At 38.9% G+C, this 13800-nt stretch overlaps 1 protein-coding gene across 1 annotated transcript; it reads right to left on the bottom strand.

Annotated features, from left to right (window-relative positions):
- Positions 1-4297: 4297 nt before the first annotated feature.
- On the bottom strand, positions 4298-13794 carry nherf2 (NHERF family PDZ scaffold protein 2). The gene is made up of 6 exons (XM_005735684.2): positions 13552-13794; positions 12913-13218; positions 6522-6713; positions 5985-6138; positions 5684-5904; positions 4298-5312 (listed from the first exon to the last, which is right to left on the bottom strand). The coding sequence occupies exons 1-6, from the start codon at positions 13756-13758 to the stop codon at positions 5145-5147; spliced, it is 1248 nt and encodes a 415-aa protein (XP_005735741.1). The 5' UTR covers positions 13759-13794; the 3' UTR covers positions 4298-5144.
- Positions 13795-13800: the final 6 nt, after the last annotated feature.

Genomic DNA, 13800 nt, shown 5'->3' with positions numbered 1-13800 from the left:
AATGTCAGTGTTTGTCATACTGTGTTGCACTGTGAAATTAAGTGTCTGTGACTGGCAAAAATATCCCAATACTAAATGGCAAATAAAAATAACTTTGTGAAACTGCGACTAATCCGCACTTTTACAATGACTAACCTTGCCATATTGCTGAGTGGTACGTGTGTGCGTGTGAATGTATGTGTGTGTGATCCTGCATGTGTAGGTGCGCATGAGTACCTTTTTTTACCTATGAGCATGTTTTTGATAGTTTAGTTATGATGTGTGCACAGTAGGGATGCAAATGATATTTTCTTTCTGTATTTGGAAGGGTTGTAGCCTGCCCCAGCATACTTTGTGTGCATGCTCAGTGTCGGTGTTTTCACTTTGCGTGCGTGTATGTGTGAAAGTGTGTGTGTGTGTGTGCAGTTTGATGGATATTTTAGAAAAAAATGATTGCCCTTTACACACCAACACACCACCTCAAATCACAATAAGACAAGAGCACAGTACACTTAAAATAATAAAAGCTAGGACACTGCCAAAGAGCAATAGCCACTGAAATTTTAAAAGCAGACAGTGATTAGAGGTGAGCTGCTATTTCCAATAGTCACCTTGTTTGTCGTGCTGGTGTAGAGTTAGACGCACAGTGGGGCTTTTATGGATAATCATTGTTAAGGTTTTTCCAGCAAAATTGACTACAGGGATTTTTTTTTTTCCATTTGATAATCTGCCAGTGTTTTGCAGCATGTTGACATTTGGAAACACGCAGTGGTACTTGGTTTGACCTAGACTGTGACCATAGAGATAATCAAACTGATCCTTAGTTATTTCAAATATGAGACAATCTCAACCCCAGTTTAATTCTCTCGCCACTGTCTCTTAGTTCAAAGCTTGAAAACACATAAAAATGTTTGTGGTTGCTTGTTTTTTGCTTTACTGCTATTTTTTTTTTTTTAAATCTTCATGAGCAGTTTTTGTATTGGCAAGGTCGGTGTATTTTGTTTCTTTGTCTTCTTCAGTGCCAGTCAAGATTATGATGAATTTGAAGTGAAAGTGGGGGCATCACGGCTTCTTTAAGAGGAGAAGAAGCAGTTTATGTGTCCGTTCTGTTTATATAATAAAAAGCATGATAATGTTGCAGTTTGGCAGAAAGACTTTGGTACTTTTTGTTTTTCTGTGAATTCCTCTCGCCAGTCTTGTTCCCTTTTTTGGAAGATGGGAATAGAAATAAAAATGCTTTCAGTCTATTATATGATTTATAGTTTGTGTGGAATCTCAAAAGTCCAGATGGATAGTGGAGTCGTGAAATAAATCATGACGTGCATGCTGAAGGGTGATTGTTACAGTTGCCAGTCCAGTGTTTTTTATCAAAGGATGACGGTTTGGCGTGAATTCTTAACTCTTAAAAATCCTTAGCCCTTAGGGCTTAAAAGTTTGTTTGTTTTTATGCTGTATTTTCTGTTCATGCAAAACTGAGCTGCAAACTCCATCATGTTCAGCCATGAGTTATCTCTGGAAATATTAATGTTACCAGAATTTCCTCAGGTCACCTCGTCAGGAACTCTACTTGGCACAAAGGTGGATGTTTTACAAAAGCGCACTGCAGGACTCTCAGGAAATAAAAGTAACATCGCTTGCTCTGTTTAGTTTTCACAGCAGACCTGGCTCTTGTACTGAAAAGTAATGATGCAAACGTCCCAGCTGTCCCGCTAAACTGTTACCTTTATCCCAGAAAACATTACAGTGTCTCTTAATCTGCAAGGGTCGCTTATAGATCTGGAGGAACAGGAAGAACAGTTACTTTTATGTGTAGGTGTTCACGGAGAGAAAATGTGGCATATTCAGATGTTTGTATCTTGTATCTGCAGTTTATTTACTTAATTTCAAATATGAACTTTGTATATATTTCACACATTTTTCACTGCTCAGTGTAGATTTTTTTAATATACCAATTTCATTTTCAAAATTAAGATGTATTGTTTTGATCATTGTAGTGCATTTCGGGCACATCTATGGAAATGCGTTTATAAAATGTTATGAGTAATATGATCCACCGCAGACTCCTGAGACTGCAGACTGGGTCAGTGATTAAACACATTCAACATAAATGTAACATGGTACATGCATAACATTACTTTCTCAGCTACTTTTAATTGTGAACTAAAATATCTTATACGAGTGTATATAACAACAGCCTTTAGTTCATGGATTCTGCATTTGAAGCCTCCATATTAGCATTTTGTAGCATATAGCATTAGCATGTTATGCTTTTAATGTCAGTAGTGACTCCCTAAATTGCACAGCTACAATGCACAGACATACATAGGCTACTTTCTAATTATGTTGATAGAATACAAGAATTTCACTCACCAACACTGAACCACAAACATCTGGGACGTATAATTTCTCAGAGCTCAGAACTGTTTCCAGGATATTTAATGGAGATATTTCAGCCAGTTGAAGAGGTTTGTGGGAAATTAAAAAATTCTATCAGCAATAAAAAAAATTAAGTACTTGAAAAAACGCTTAAAAAGGAGAATTCGGTGACTTTTAATGACTTATAACGTGCACGAACATCCAGCTTTCATATAAACTCATACACAGTAATTTAAAGCAGCTGCACTCAATCACAAGATTTAAGGATGAGGTAATGGAGCTAATAAAATTTAATTTATACAGAGTGTTAGAGTTGAATAACACTGCATCATAAAGCTTTGTTTACAGTTTGCAAACTAGTCGAGGTACATGAGGGAATCCACTTTTACAGTGATGTAACGAGGAAAACGAGACTGTTTTTCAAAAAGATGATCTCCTTATGGTTACATTAACATGAAAATACAATTTCAGAATACAATACAGAATATGCTGCTTTCTGAAAATAGTGTAAAGATACAGTATTTGTAAATGTTAACACACCAGCCTAAATGTTGCAGTTTATAATTAAAGGCCATATTTATTATGTAAACGACTGAAGATCTGTGAGAAATCTCCAGGACCGTATTACATGCGATTTCAGATTTCTGCTATGCAGCAGAGCTCCACCTCAATATTTAGCCTGAAGCTTGAGGTGAAGTTTGGGCAGAGAAAGTTCAGGGAAACCCCCGAGTTAAGCTCTTTTCTGTCTGATCACTTCTCTCCCAGTGTTTCCTTCCTTATCTGTCCCTTTTCCGTCTCTGTACTGAGACACCATCACACGTAGATCAGCACACAAAATCTGCATCCAATGCAAAAACTGTGAGAAAGCTGGCTCGCTTGCTTTGACAGATAAAAATGTAGGCTCAGTTGTTTCTATATGTGTTTGTTTCAGCTGTAAACTGATACGAACAGGCTTTCATCTTCTGTTGGTGTCCTTGTCCTTATTCAGCTTTTTGTTTAATTTACAAAGTTCACAAAGAAGAAGGGAAGAGCTGATGGTCCCACAGGGCCAGATATTTTTGCCATGACCTCATGAAGACTTTAGTTACAGTTCACTCTGGTCTGGTTTTTGCTACAATGCTTGAAGAGCAAACCTACAAATATAATTTCACCTGAACAGAATGTTTTGGTTGTTTTCTGCACTAAATAATATCTAACAAGACCTTTTGAATTTATTTTTTAAAATAAAATCCAAAAGATTGTTGACCTTTAGAATTGCACATGTACACACCTTCATACTGAAATCATGTAGTTGTTTCTTTCACTAAGCTAAAGCACTTAATTTTTAAAGTTTCTCTTACCAGCAGTTCTGCTAACTAACAACTTTTGGTGGGATTAATGGAAAAAGATGCAAAGGGATGGTGGTTGAACAGCTGAACGGGTCATAGCGTTCATGAGAAACTGCCAGTTGAGCAACCTAAATGTTTCAGATCATCGAACAAATTTTAATATTAGACATCGATGTGGAAGAATTTAGGTTCTTCTTTGCAGATTTGTTGAAATTCAACCACAGTGGAGGGTTTGTGAGCATAAATGGCCCGTTTAAGGTCACGCCAAAGCACCTCAGTTGGATTTAAGCCCACACTTTGACTATGTCACTCCAAAACCTTCATTTTTTTTCAGAGTCGTGCAGAGTTTGACTTACTGGTGTGTTTTGGATCATTGTCAACATTCCTCCACAGCAATGATAGTTGTAGCTGCCAGACAAAAGGAAAAGGGCAAATACAAGGCTTGTGGAGATGGCGACGTGTGCGACAGAGGAATATGACAACAGGAAGTGTTGGAAATGAATGATCTGCTGAGGTGACCCCAAACAGGAGCAGCTGGATGAAGGTTAGGATTGGCCTTGCGCATAAATGCTTGTCAAACTTGGATATTACAACACTACTGTCGCATTTTGCTCGTATTATGAAAGTTTATTTCACACAGCGAGAAATAAATGGGCACATTGACAAGAAAATAATTTACAAAGCTAAAACAAGTAATCAGAGGCTACTTAGTCTAACTTTTAAATATTTTCTGGTGTAGAAATCACTGTGGACCATTTAAGAAAAGTGCTGAAGTGATTAAACATCATATATAACATTGCCCTGAATTCACATTTAAAAGTCACATGGTACCTAAGCTGAGATATTGAACACATATGGTGACTACCTACTCCAGGATGCCAGTCTGATGGCTTCATTTATAATTGAAAATAATAATAATAAAAAAGCTTTATCTATATATATCTATATCTATATATATCTATATATCTATATCTATCTATACACACATAGATATAGACATAGATATATACAGAGGAAAAAAAGAAACATTTATCTACAGCAAATACAGCAGGTACAGATAATATCATAGAGACATGAGAGCACTGTGCTCATGGCTGTGAAATTGCTATGATTTGATACACCCTCTGTGGTCTGGGCACCATAAAAACAGTAAATGATCTGCCAATCATCAAATGTCATTGTTTAATACAGCCAGATTCCTGACACATCCACAGGGCATGTCTTGGTCCTTAAAGACACTGGAAAGTAGACATATAGACAATATTATGCAATATCTTAAAATGATTTTATACACAGAATAAAATTTAAGAATATTACCACAAATGTTCCTTTCCTTATACAGTTTATCTTCTTGCACCTCTTTCCTTCCACATGCCTTTGCAAAGTGAAGCTATGCTCTTGCAGCAATCATGATATCAATCCCCACTTTGTTTCAGTCTCTTATTTTACCCCTTAATGGGGTCAGAAGTTGCTGAAGATCTCTTGTTTCTTGCTCCAGTCCATAGGGGGTGCTCTTTTCCTGTTGCGGCTGCCCAGGACCTTTTGCTTAGCCTCGGCAGCTGTTGGGCTAAGACGCAGACCGCTGTCCATAAAAGGGTCTGGAATATGACTGTCATCCTCATCAGGGATCTACAGTACACACAAACACACTTTCTTTAATTACACTATCATTTTCAGATCGTATTGTTGATCTCGCACATCATTTCTGTGTAGGTTCTGACTCATACAGGTCACGGTAGTCTTAGGAGCTTGAAAAGAAGGTGACTGTGCCTAAAAATCAAAAGGCTGAGAGTCCCAAGGTGAGGCCTATTAGGTCACCAGATGCACGGTGTGGATTCTCATCAGGTGTGAGTAGGGATTGAGGCTCCTGGAAAGGGATCTCAAGAGTGCATTATAAGTCCCTGAGAGTTGGTGTTGTAAGCCACGCCCTCTGTTCAAAGAAGTCCAGTCACCTTCTTTTTAAGCCCTAAGATGGGTCTCATAAATAATTCCTCTCTCACCTGAAAGCTCATGTCTGAGCTGCTGATCTCTGACTGGGTGGTGGAACTTCTGGAGGACTGGGACGCTGAGCTGCCATTGGTACGGGACTTGGGAGACAGTTTTGTAATCAGGGAGTTTGTCATGGTGACGTTTATTATCGGTGCCTCTGTGGCAGAGAATTCAGTGGTTGGAGAGGGCGTAGGTGGCTCACTCTCAGGGGCTGGGTCATCCACACACACTTCTGTGAAAACCGAAACAATAATAAGCATTTCCTCTCAAGAACAAAAATAACTGTGTCTAATAGCACAGGCACTATTTAACCTTTAATGTGGGTGATAGTAGGTATGATTCCCAGTCTGTTAAAGAGCTCGTCTGTCTCCTGGTCCACCACTAGGAGGCGTACTTCATCCCCTGCTGCTCTGATGAGGCCTACGACTTCTGAGTGCCTCAGGCCCTCTGTGGTCACTCCATTCACCTGAGACAGAAAACAAAAACAGAACAGCATTGGAGACAAAAACAGGACAATTAAAGAGCCTAAAGGCACGACACAGGACAAAGAATAGAGAGTGGCTTTAAAACTACGTGACAATCAAAAGGTATGAAAAGATCAAATCCAGAATGATTTGCATGAATTCCCTTCCTGCCTCCTCACACTTCCTTTACCCAACACAGAATAAAAATCTCTGTCTGCGAGTATCCCATAAGACTTCACTTTCTTTTTGCCAGTAAAAAACATCGCTTTCCCACACAGACTGACAGGAGCTGATGTTTTTATCCCAAAATTAACGACAAATAAATGAAGACTTCCAATAATCACCAGGTATTTTTTTAAAAAATGACTAAATGATTTTAGTTTACCTGCAATATTCTGTCTCCAGGACGCATGCCTGAACTCTCAGCAGGTGAGTCGGGATCCACGGCACGTACAAACTGTCCACGCTTTTTCTTATCGCTGTGCAGATTAAAGCCATAGCCTTGCTGTCCCTTTACCATCTGACACAAACGGGGAAGGAGCTGAACGGCTGGCTCTGGCGAAGGCTCGACCTGCAGCTATAAAAGAATGAAAGAGAAAGGCAAAGATTACTTTTACTTTTAACAAAAAGTAATGTTTAAATGTTTTCGATAGCGATGGAGAAGATACACATTACCACAACACTGGCCAGTTGAAACTAATGAGAGGTGAAGTCAACCAAATTAAATCTATTTCCCCTGAGTTTGTGTGTTTATGTATTAATGCAATATAATCCTTAACATTTAACTCAATAATGTTTGATATACTGATAAGGCTTAACATTTAATAATGTTATAAGATGAATAATGTACAACCTAAAAATTTCCATTAGAGAGAATAACACCAATACTGAAGGGCAAGCAAACATTTTGAAAAGGTCTGAGGACTCTTTATAAACTTTACAAAGGATTTGGATTTTACAAAATAGCTGTCAATAAAAACCATGCGGTATTTAGTGTCAACTAAATACTGCATGGATGCTGTTTGATTTTGTGGCATTTGTTGCCTGGTTGTTATTATTTTTACTTGTTAAAAGAAAAAAGAGCAGAAATGAGCTCTACCATGAAGCAAAAACTACTCAGGAGCCGTATTTGGGATACCTCCTCTTTCTCCTCTTTATGACATCATACAGAGCCAAGAGTGGGGAAAAAATATACTATAAACACATTATATTTTATAGCAAATTATGTGATAAACACTTAATACAATATAAGGTTCGTAAAGATCCTTTATCTGAACTTACTCCACCTTATAAACTGGTGACTCTCAGTTTACAGCAATTAGCCACAACATTGAAACTGGTTGTCTGATAAAATGGGAGGTGGGTTTAGTATTTAATTCAAAAGAACATACTAGTGTCCTGTAAGAATTAACTGTGTGAAGAACTCACTATTCTTTACATATTTATCAAATATGTAACGTTTCACGCTGTTATACAGTAAGCAGCAGCTCCGAGTTCTTGACACAGAGGCGATCCTTTAAATGTGCAATATGTAGAAATTGTTGGTTAGGTTGATATTTTGTTTTTATCCAATCCTAATCTAGTTTGATGTCAAAATGTCTTTTTTCTAACAAAAAACAAGAAAAACGTCACAGTACAGCTGCCCCAAGATATCATTTATAACAAGGCTCTTGTATTGGATTGCAACAGATTGTTCTGGGCATTCATTCATTGTGGTGTATCAGCTTTCAGTACAATGGTGTAATGACAATATGATCATATCAAATTATTTTTGGACATAATTCAGTTCTAATAAGTTTCACACGTACATTACGAGTCAAAATGAACAGAACAGACGTTTTTTTGCACACTTAAGATATTTTGCTATAAGCAGTTTTACATTTCGTGTGCAAACTTCCACAGGTGTGGAGGTGAGAGTGTTAGGCTGTCTGTTTCTCTGGGTTAGCTCTTTGATGGATTGGCTATCACACCAGGGATCAGCTACAGTTGCCTCCACCTTTCGGTTGGATAAAAGAATAAGGTGGAGGTTTACCTTACACAATATTGCGGGTGCACTAAAAGTTGATCAGAAGGTAGTGGTTGCCAGGTTGAATTAGTAGTCTAAGTGGATCTGGCGAAAACACATTAAGCCCAATGAAGGGCCTAATCTCCTGTGACAAGAATTGGCACAGCGTATGACTCAGCTGCTGCTCAGACCTTGACTTTGGCTTATAGTACTAGGTACATGCTGGCTTTGTGTGCGTGTGTGTGTGTCTCTGTGTGTTTTGCACCAGTGACTTGTATTAGTCCTTGTCCTGAGGGTAGCATTTAATATTGACTGTTGAGTGACGCAGTTCTGACTACACCTTCGTGGGTAAGCTGGCCTGAGGGCGTTGTGACAGATCGCTGTGCTCTCTGCTCAAACAAAAACTGAATGCAAAGCACTCACAACTCCAGGAGTAGCAAACATATATGAATAACTACAGTGCGGAAAGGTTCATCCCTGACTGTCAGCTTTAGCTAAGGAACAACACAGCAACTGTTTTTAAAGATCTCTGTTATATTATAGACGGATTAGCTGTATTTGTCATGTTGACCCAAAATAGCTGACACATCAAAACTGCAGGACATGCTTATCTGGAAATATCTCAACTGATCCATTTGAGGATCTAAAACCTTTCCTCTGTAGATAAAATATTTGCATATTATATTAATGATAATCAAATAGGCAGGTCAACACACAGAATTAATTGCCTGCAATGGAAAACACTGTTTTAGAGTCTTGCTTCAGGTTTAAAATATCTTTGTATTTTTGCTCTAATTGTCAGGCAAAAAGTCCTTTTTGGGCTCTTGAAAACCACAATTTAATAATTATATGACAATAAAAACAATTAACTGAATGGTAAACGCAGAAATCTGCACACTAACAGATGCTTTTTTCTATATCCATCCTATAACATCTAAGCAATAACAAATGATATATTGTTTTTAGTCTGAGTCTGAGTAATTGAACACAGCAAGTGGAAGCGAAGTGTGTCTGTATGCAGGTAGCATTTCTGTGACTAAGCCAGATCAATGTGCAACTGTAATACCAGCCAACACTGTAGTTATATTAGACTGTTGTATATGGGCATCTGCTTCCATAATAACACCACGGAGCAATGAAAATGTGTCTGTATTTACACGTACCATGACGTGAATGTCAGTCACAAGACAAATGACACAGAAGTGGAGAAATTAGAGCCACTGTGTCTGTGTATGTGATGTGCTCGTCAAGGGCATAAAAATTTTGTCTCTTGTGCACATCTGCAAAAAAGTATATGTATCATATACACAGAATTATCCTTCTGTGTAAATGATACAGGCAGCTGCAAAAAAAAGTTCAGGTCCAAAAAAATCCCAGATGTAACTATAATATAGAAAATCCTTTAGCAGCAGCATCCTCCATCATATGTTTCCTGTAGCTACTCATGAGACTTTTACAGCAACAAGTAAGAATTCTGGAGCATTCCTCCCAACAAAACTTCATCAATATTTCTAGGATGCCAGGATTGAATACGCTTGTTCTGATCCTGTCACACAGTGTGTTTGGTTAAGGTCAGGACTGTAACATGGTCAATCCAGGTTTATTTTTCCCGTGGCATTGCCTCTGAGACCAGTGGGAGACACAAACTAAGCGTCTGGTGGTCACAAGCTAGTGCCCAGATAAATCTGTGCCGTGGTACCACTTGGGTAATAAGTACTTTTTAAATCATCCCTGACATTCTCCTGTAAAATTTAGATTTCACGGTTGCTTCATTATTTCAAAACATTTACGAGCTGAGGTAGCAAACAAGCCTTGGGAACAGTTGGGATAAAGTTCTGATAATGACATTGCTTTTGTGTGTGTGTGTGTGTGATGTCTTTATAACACAACTTTTAGAGATTTTGTTCGACTGGAAGACTTGACAACAAAGACTGTACGAAACTGTATTGATTTGCTCACTGGGTTGCTCACTTATTTTAGGTCTCCACAGGAGGTCCACTCCTATGGACAGTAGCAATAATTTGTCCCAGTTTGTTCTGGTCTTTAAAAAGATTTATGTAGCCCCTTTCAGCTACAACTCTATTGTGCTTTTCAGTTTTTGAGTTTTTAGACTTTGAATTAATTTGTAACTATCTTGTATCTTTAGTTTTAGTTGTTGTGCTTTGTTGTTTAGAGTCTTTACTTTAGAGTCTGGGTTCCCCTTACTTATGTTAGCATTAATCTCGTATGGTTTTATGCTGTGAATATTTTGTTTCTCATGTGTTTCTCAGTTGTCTGTACTCTTCAGTAATTACCCTTCTGTGTATATATATTTGCGGGCTCCTTTTGTCTTTTGTGAATGCCTCTATTTAAAGTCCCTCATGGCTCTCAGTTTATGTTTTAGAATTAAGTGGACTGGATTTCTATATTTTTGCACCTTGTGGAGTTTGGCTTCCTAGTAAAAAGTTCATTTTTATGTTTACCTGGTTTACCTATGAATCCTGGATTTGGGTCCACTTCCTGCACTGCGTCATATTTTATTTTGTCTTGTATTATATTTTCACACTAATTATGTGCCTACAAAGCAACTTTAAAACATCAGAAATCTAAAAAAAAAAGGCCCTTGCAAATGATATGTTAGAGACTCACATTGTTCCCTGCAGAGGGGGTGGCCACAGTAACACCTGCACAACATAATGTAAAGCTTAGTTAACTTTTAGTTTGAGCAGCTGTTGGCTGTGGTGTAACATTGATGTAGAGAGATTTCTTATATTTCATTTTATTCTTTATGCAAACCTTTTCCTGAAAATAAGCTGCTGTAATGGCCATCAAAGCAACAGCCGCTATTTGCTCTGCCTTGAGCTAAACAGATGGCAGTCTGACGTGAGCCACTGGCCTTAAAGATCCTGGTCCTCTTTGTTTATATCCCAAACAGCTAAATCTCTGACAGCCAGTTGCTGTTTATTTCTGCAGCAAGACTGACATTACAACGTCACATTGAGGTCTGGTGGGCACTTTTGGAAATTTTGTTTTTGCTCCATCACACACACTGAAATTTAGGACTTTAACCCTCTCAGGCTCAAATTAAACTTTTTGTTGCTAATGCACAGCCAAGTCCTGCAGTGGTACTCCTGAGTAAAAAAAAAATCATAAAATATGTATGTGGGGTAATCAGGTTGTTAGTTTTTAACTGTTGCAAATCGGCAACGCCCGCCTCAAGAGGGTTAAATGATTTTGTGTTTATTTTGTTAACAAAGAATTTACAACAAGAGTTTTTTGCAGGCAGATGCAGTGCAGACTCTCACTGAAGCAAAATAAGAACTTTGCTAGAAGGCTCACATTTTTCGACTGTTTTAATGTAGCCTGTAGTCCTGCTGTACTTCACCTCATTATTCTCTGTATATAAAACAGAACAAAGTTTTGAGACTATTTCAACTACAACTTCACACTATATTCTCAAAATAAAAGTCTGTCTAAACAATAACTATTGTATTGTGCACTGTATTTGTCACTGGTGTTCAGTCAGGTGGGAAGAACCAGATCACTCTTTAATTACAGCTAAATTCTGTATTCTAAATGTTCGCACCTGTCTGAGACAACAGTGGCTTAAAACTGATGTAACAATGACCTTTCATCATATTTAAGCAGATTCCTGAATCACAGGAAATGCTAAATATAGAGCAGTAATATTTGACAATGCATTTTGACTAGAGAGGAAAGTAACAAGTGTGTTTCTGCAAACCTGTGTGGGTGTAAGACTTCTGTAACACAGACTGAAATTTCAATGCAAACAGCCTCTATGTTGCATCATAGTATATTCTCTTACCACGCTGCCCATGTGGCCCTATTACTGCCAGGCAAAGCATGCATAAAATGCTTCAAAATAATAGTTTTTCATTACAAAAATATATAATTATGATCAAGTTTTCAGGCATGCGGTCTCCCTATTTTTTACATTGATCCCCTGCATAGAAAAAAAAACAAGCAATGAACCGAAACCATGGGGTGGAGCATTTTCACTTCTTGTGGATATCATCTCTGTCCAAGACAGCTAGCTCAATGAAACAGAAAGTGATTTAACCTCCCAAATAGTCCCCCCATCCTTTTACGCTTATCCAGTTCAGGGTTCTGGGGGGGGTGGAGCTTATCCCAACTGCCAAAAGGTAAGAAGCAGGGTACACTCTGGACAGATCACCAGTCTGTCACAGGGATAAGACAGACAACCATTTGCACTCACATCCAACCTTATGCACAATTTAGAATCACCAGTTAACCAACCAACTGCATGTTTTTGGGAGGAAACCCGAGCCTCTGGATATAACCCACAGGAACACTTTTGATGGGTTTGAACCCAGCACCTTCTTGCTGTGTGGCAACAGTGCTAACCACTGTGCCACTGTAAATGTCAGTCCAAGACACCTACCTCATAATTAATAATAATTATTTAAACTCCCACATACAATTTTATATTTTATGAAGAAATTCATGTACCTTCATCTTAATGTTTTAACCCCATTTAAGCGAGTTTCAGGAGGTCAGCCTTGTGATTTGTTATTGTTGGATTTTTTCAGTCTCACCTGTTAAGACAAGTCAACAGGCTTTCTAAAAGTACTTGTCTGAGACTGAATCCAGGCAGCATGCCAGCCAAGTACAGATTAGTGCATGAGAAACATCAGGTCTTACACACTCTTAGCACATTAACACATTGGTTCACAGTAATCACATAGAATTATTTTGAAGACTCAACTGTTCCTCTGGTGCTCATAAAAAGTGTCTTGATGCTCACTCTTACCTCCGGGTCTGTCACGATACTTGAAGTCACGGAGGAGCTCTTGACCTTGTCTTGTGTGATCATGCGAGTGGGTGACTCTGCAGCTGGATAATGAAACACAGGAGTGTAGCTGGGCGTCATGGGTGAATTAGCTCTGGGAGAGATGCAGGGTGTCTGCCCAGGAGAGGGACGTGGGGAGAGGGTTCCCATCTCAATGGCCAGGTCCTCTGTGCAGGCCAGGCCATGGCTGCAGAGGTAGTCTTCTGTTTCTCTATCCACCACCAACAGTCTGGTGCGGTGGGGCACCTCACGGATCCTGTTCACTACCTTCAGAGAGGAGAAAGGAGTAACAGCAAGGAGTTTCATATATATTAAAATGGTTAGATGTGTCATTCAGTCTAAGCTGTTTACAATGAACTGATCAGCTCATTACATTTACATTACATTGCACTTTTGTGTTATGACAAAGGCAAAAAGTCATTCCCATCACAAAAGGCTCACACTGACCCATTTTACAACCCCACTCTCTCCTACTCCTCAGGCAAGAGAAAGTGGTCTAACAGGTACTCGTTGCATATGTAAGGGTTCATGGGCATTCCTGGATCATTTCAACCAAGCAAACACATGAAAATAAATATAAATTACCGAACCAAAACTCACTTGATGATGAGTTTCATTCTCTACATTCTCTCCGTTCACCTCCACCAACCGGTCACCTGGTCGCAGCCCGGCCAGGTCAGCCGAGGAGCCGGGCTCGACTTTGCGGATAAATTGTCCTCCTCTATTCCGCTCGCCATGCAGATGAAATCCATAGCCACGCTCTCCTTTGACCAAAAAACACAGCCTTGGTCTCAGCTCGATTTCCATCCCAGTGCGTCAGTAAAGGAGGGAAACAGGTTAGAAGGTCTC

Source organism: Pundamilia nyererei, unplaced genomic scaffold (assembly GCF_000239375.1).
Source record: "Pundamilia nyererei isolate P.nyererei 1_Seehausen unplaced genomic scaffold, PunNye1.0 scaffold00065, whole genome shotgun sequence".
Lineage (NCBI taxonomy): Eukaryota > Metazoa > Chordata > Actinopteri > Cichliformes > Cichlidae > Pundamilia > Pundamilia nyererei.
The sequence above is the reverse complement of the archived record's forward strand: the minus strand, read 5'-3'. Positions and strand labels throughout refer to the sequence as shown.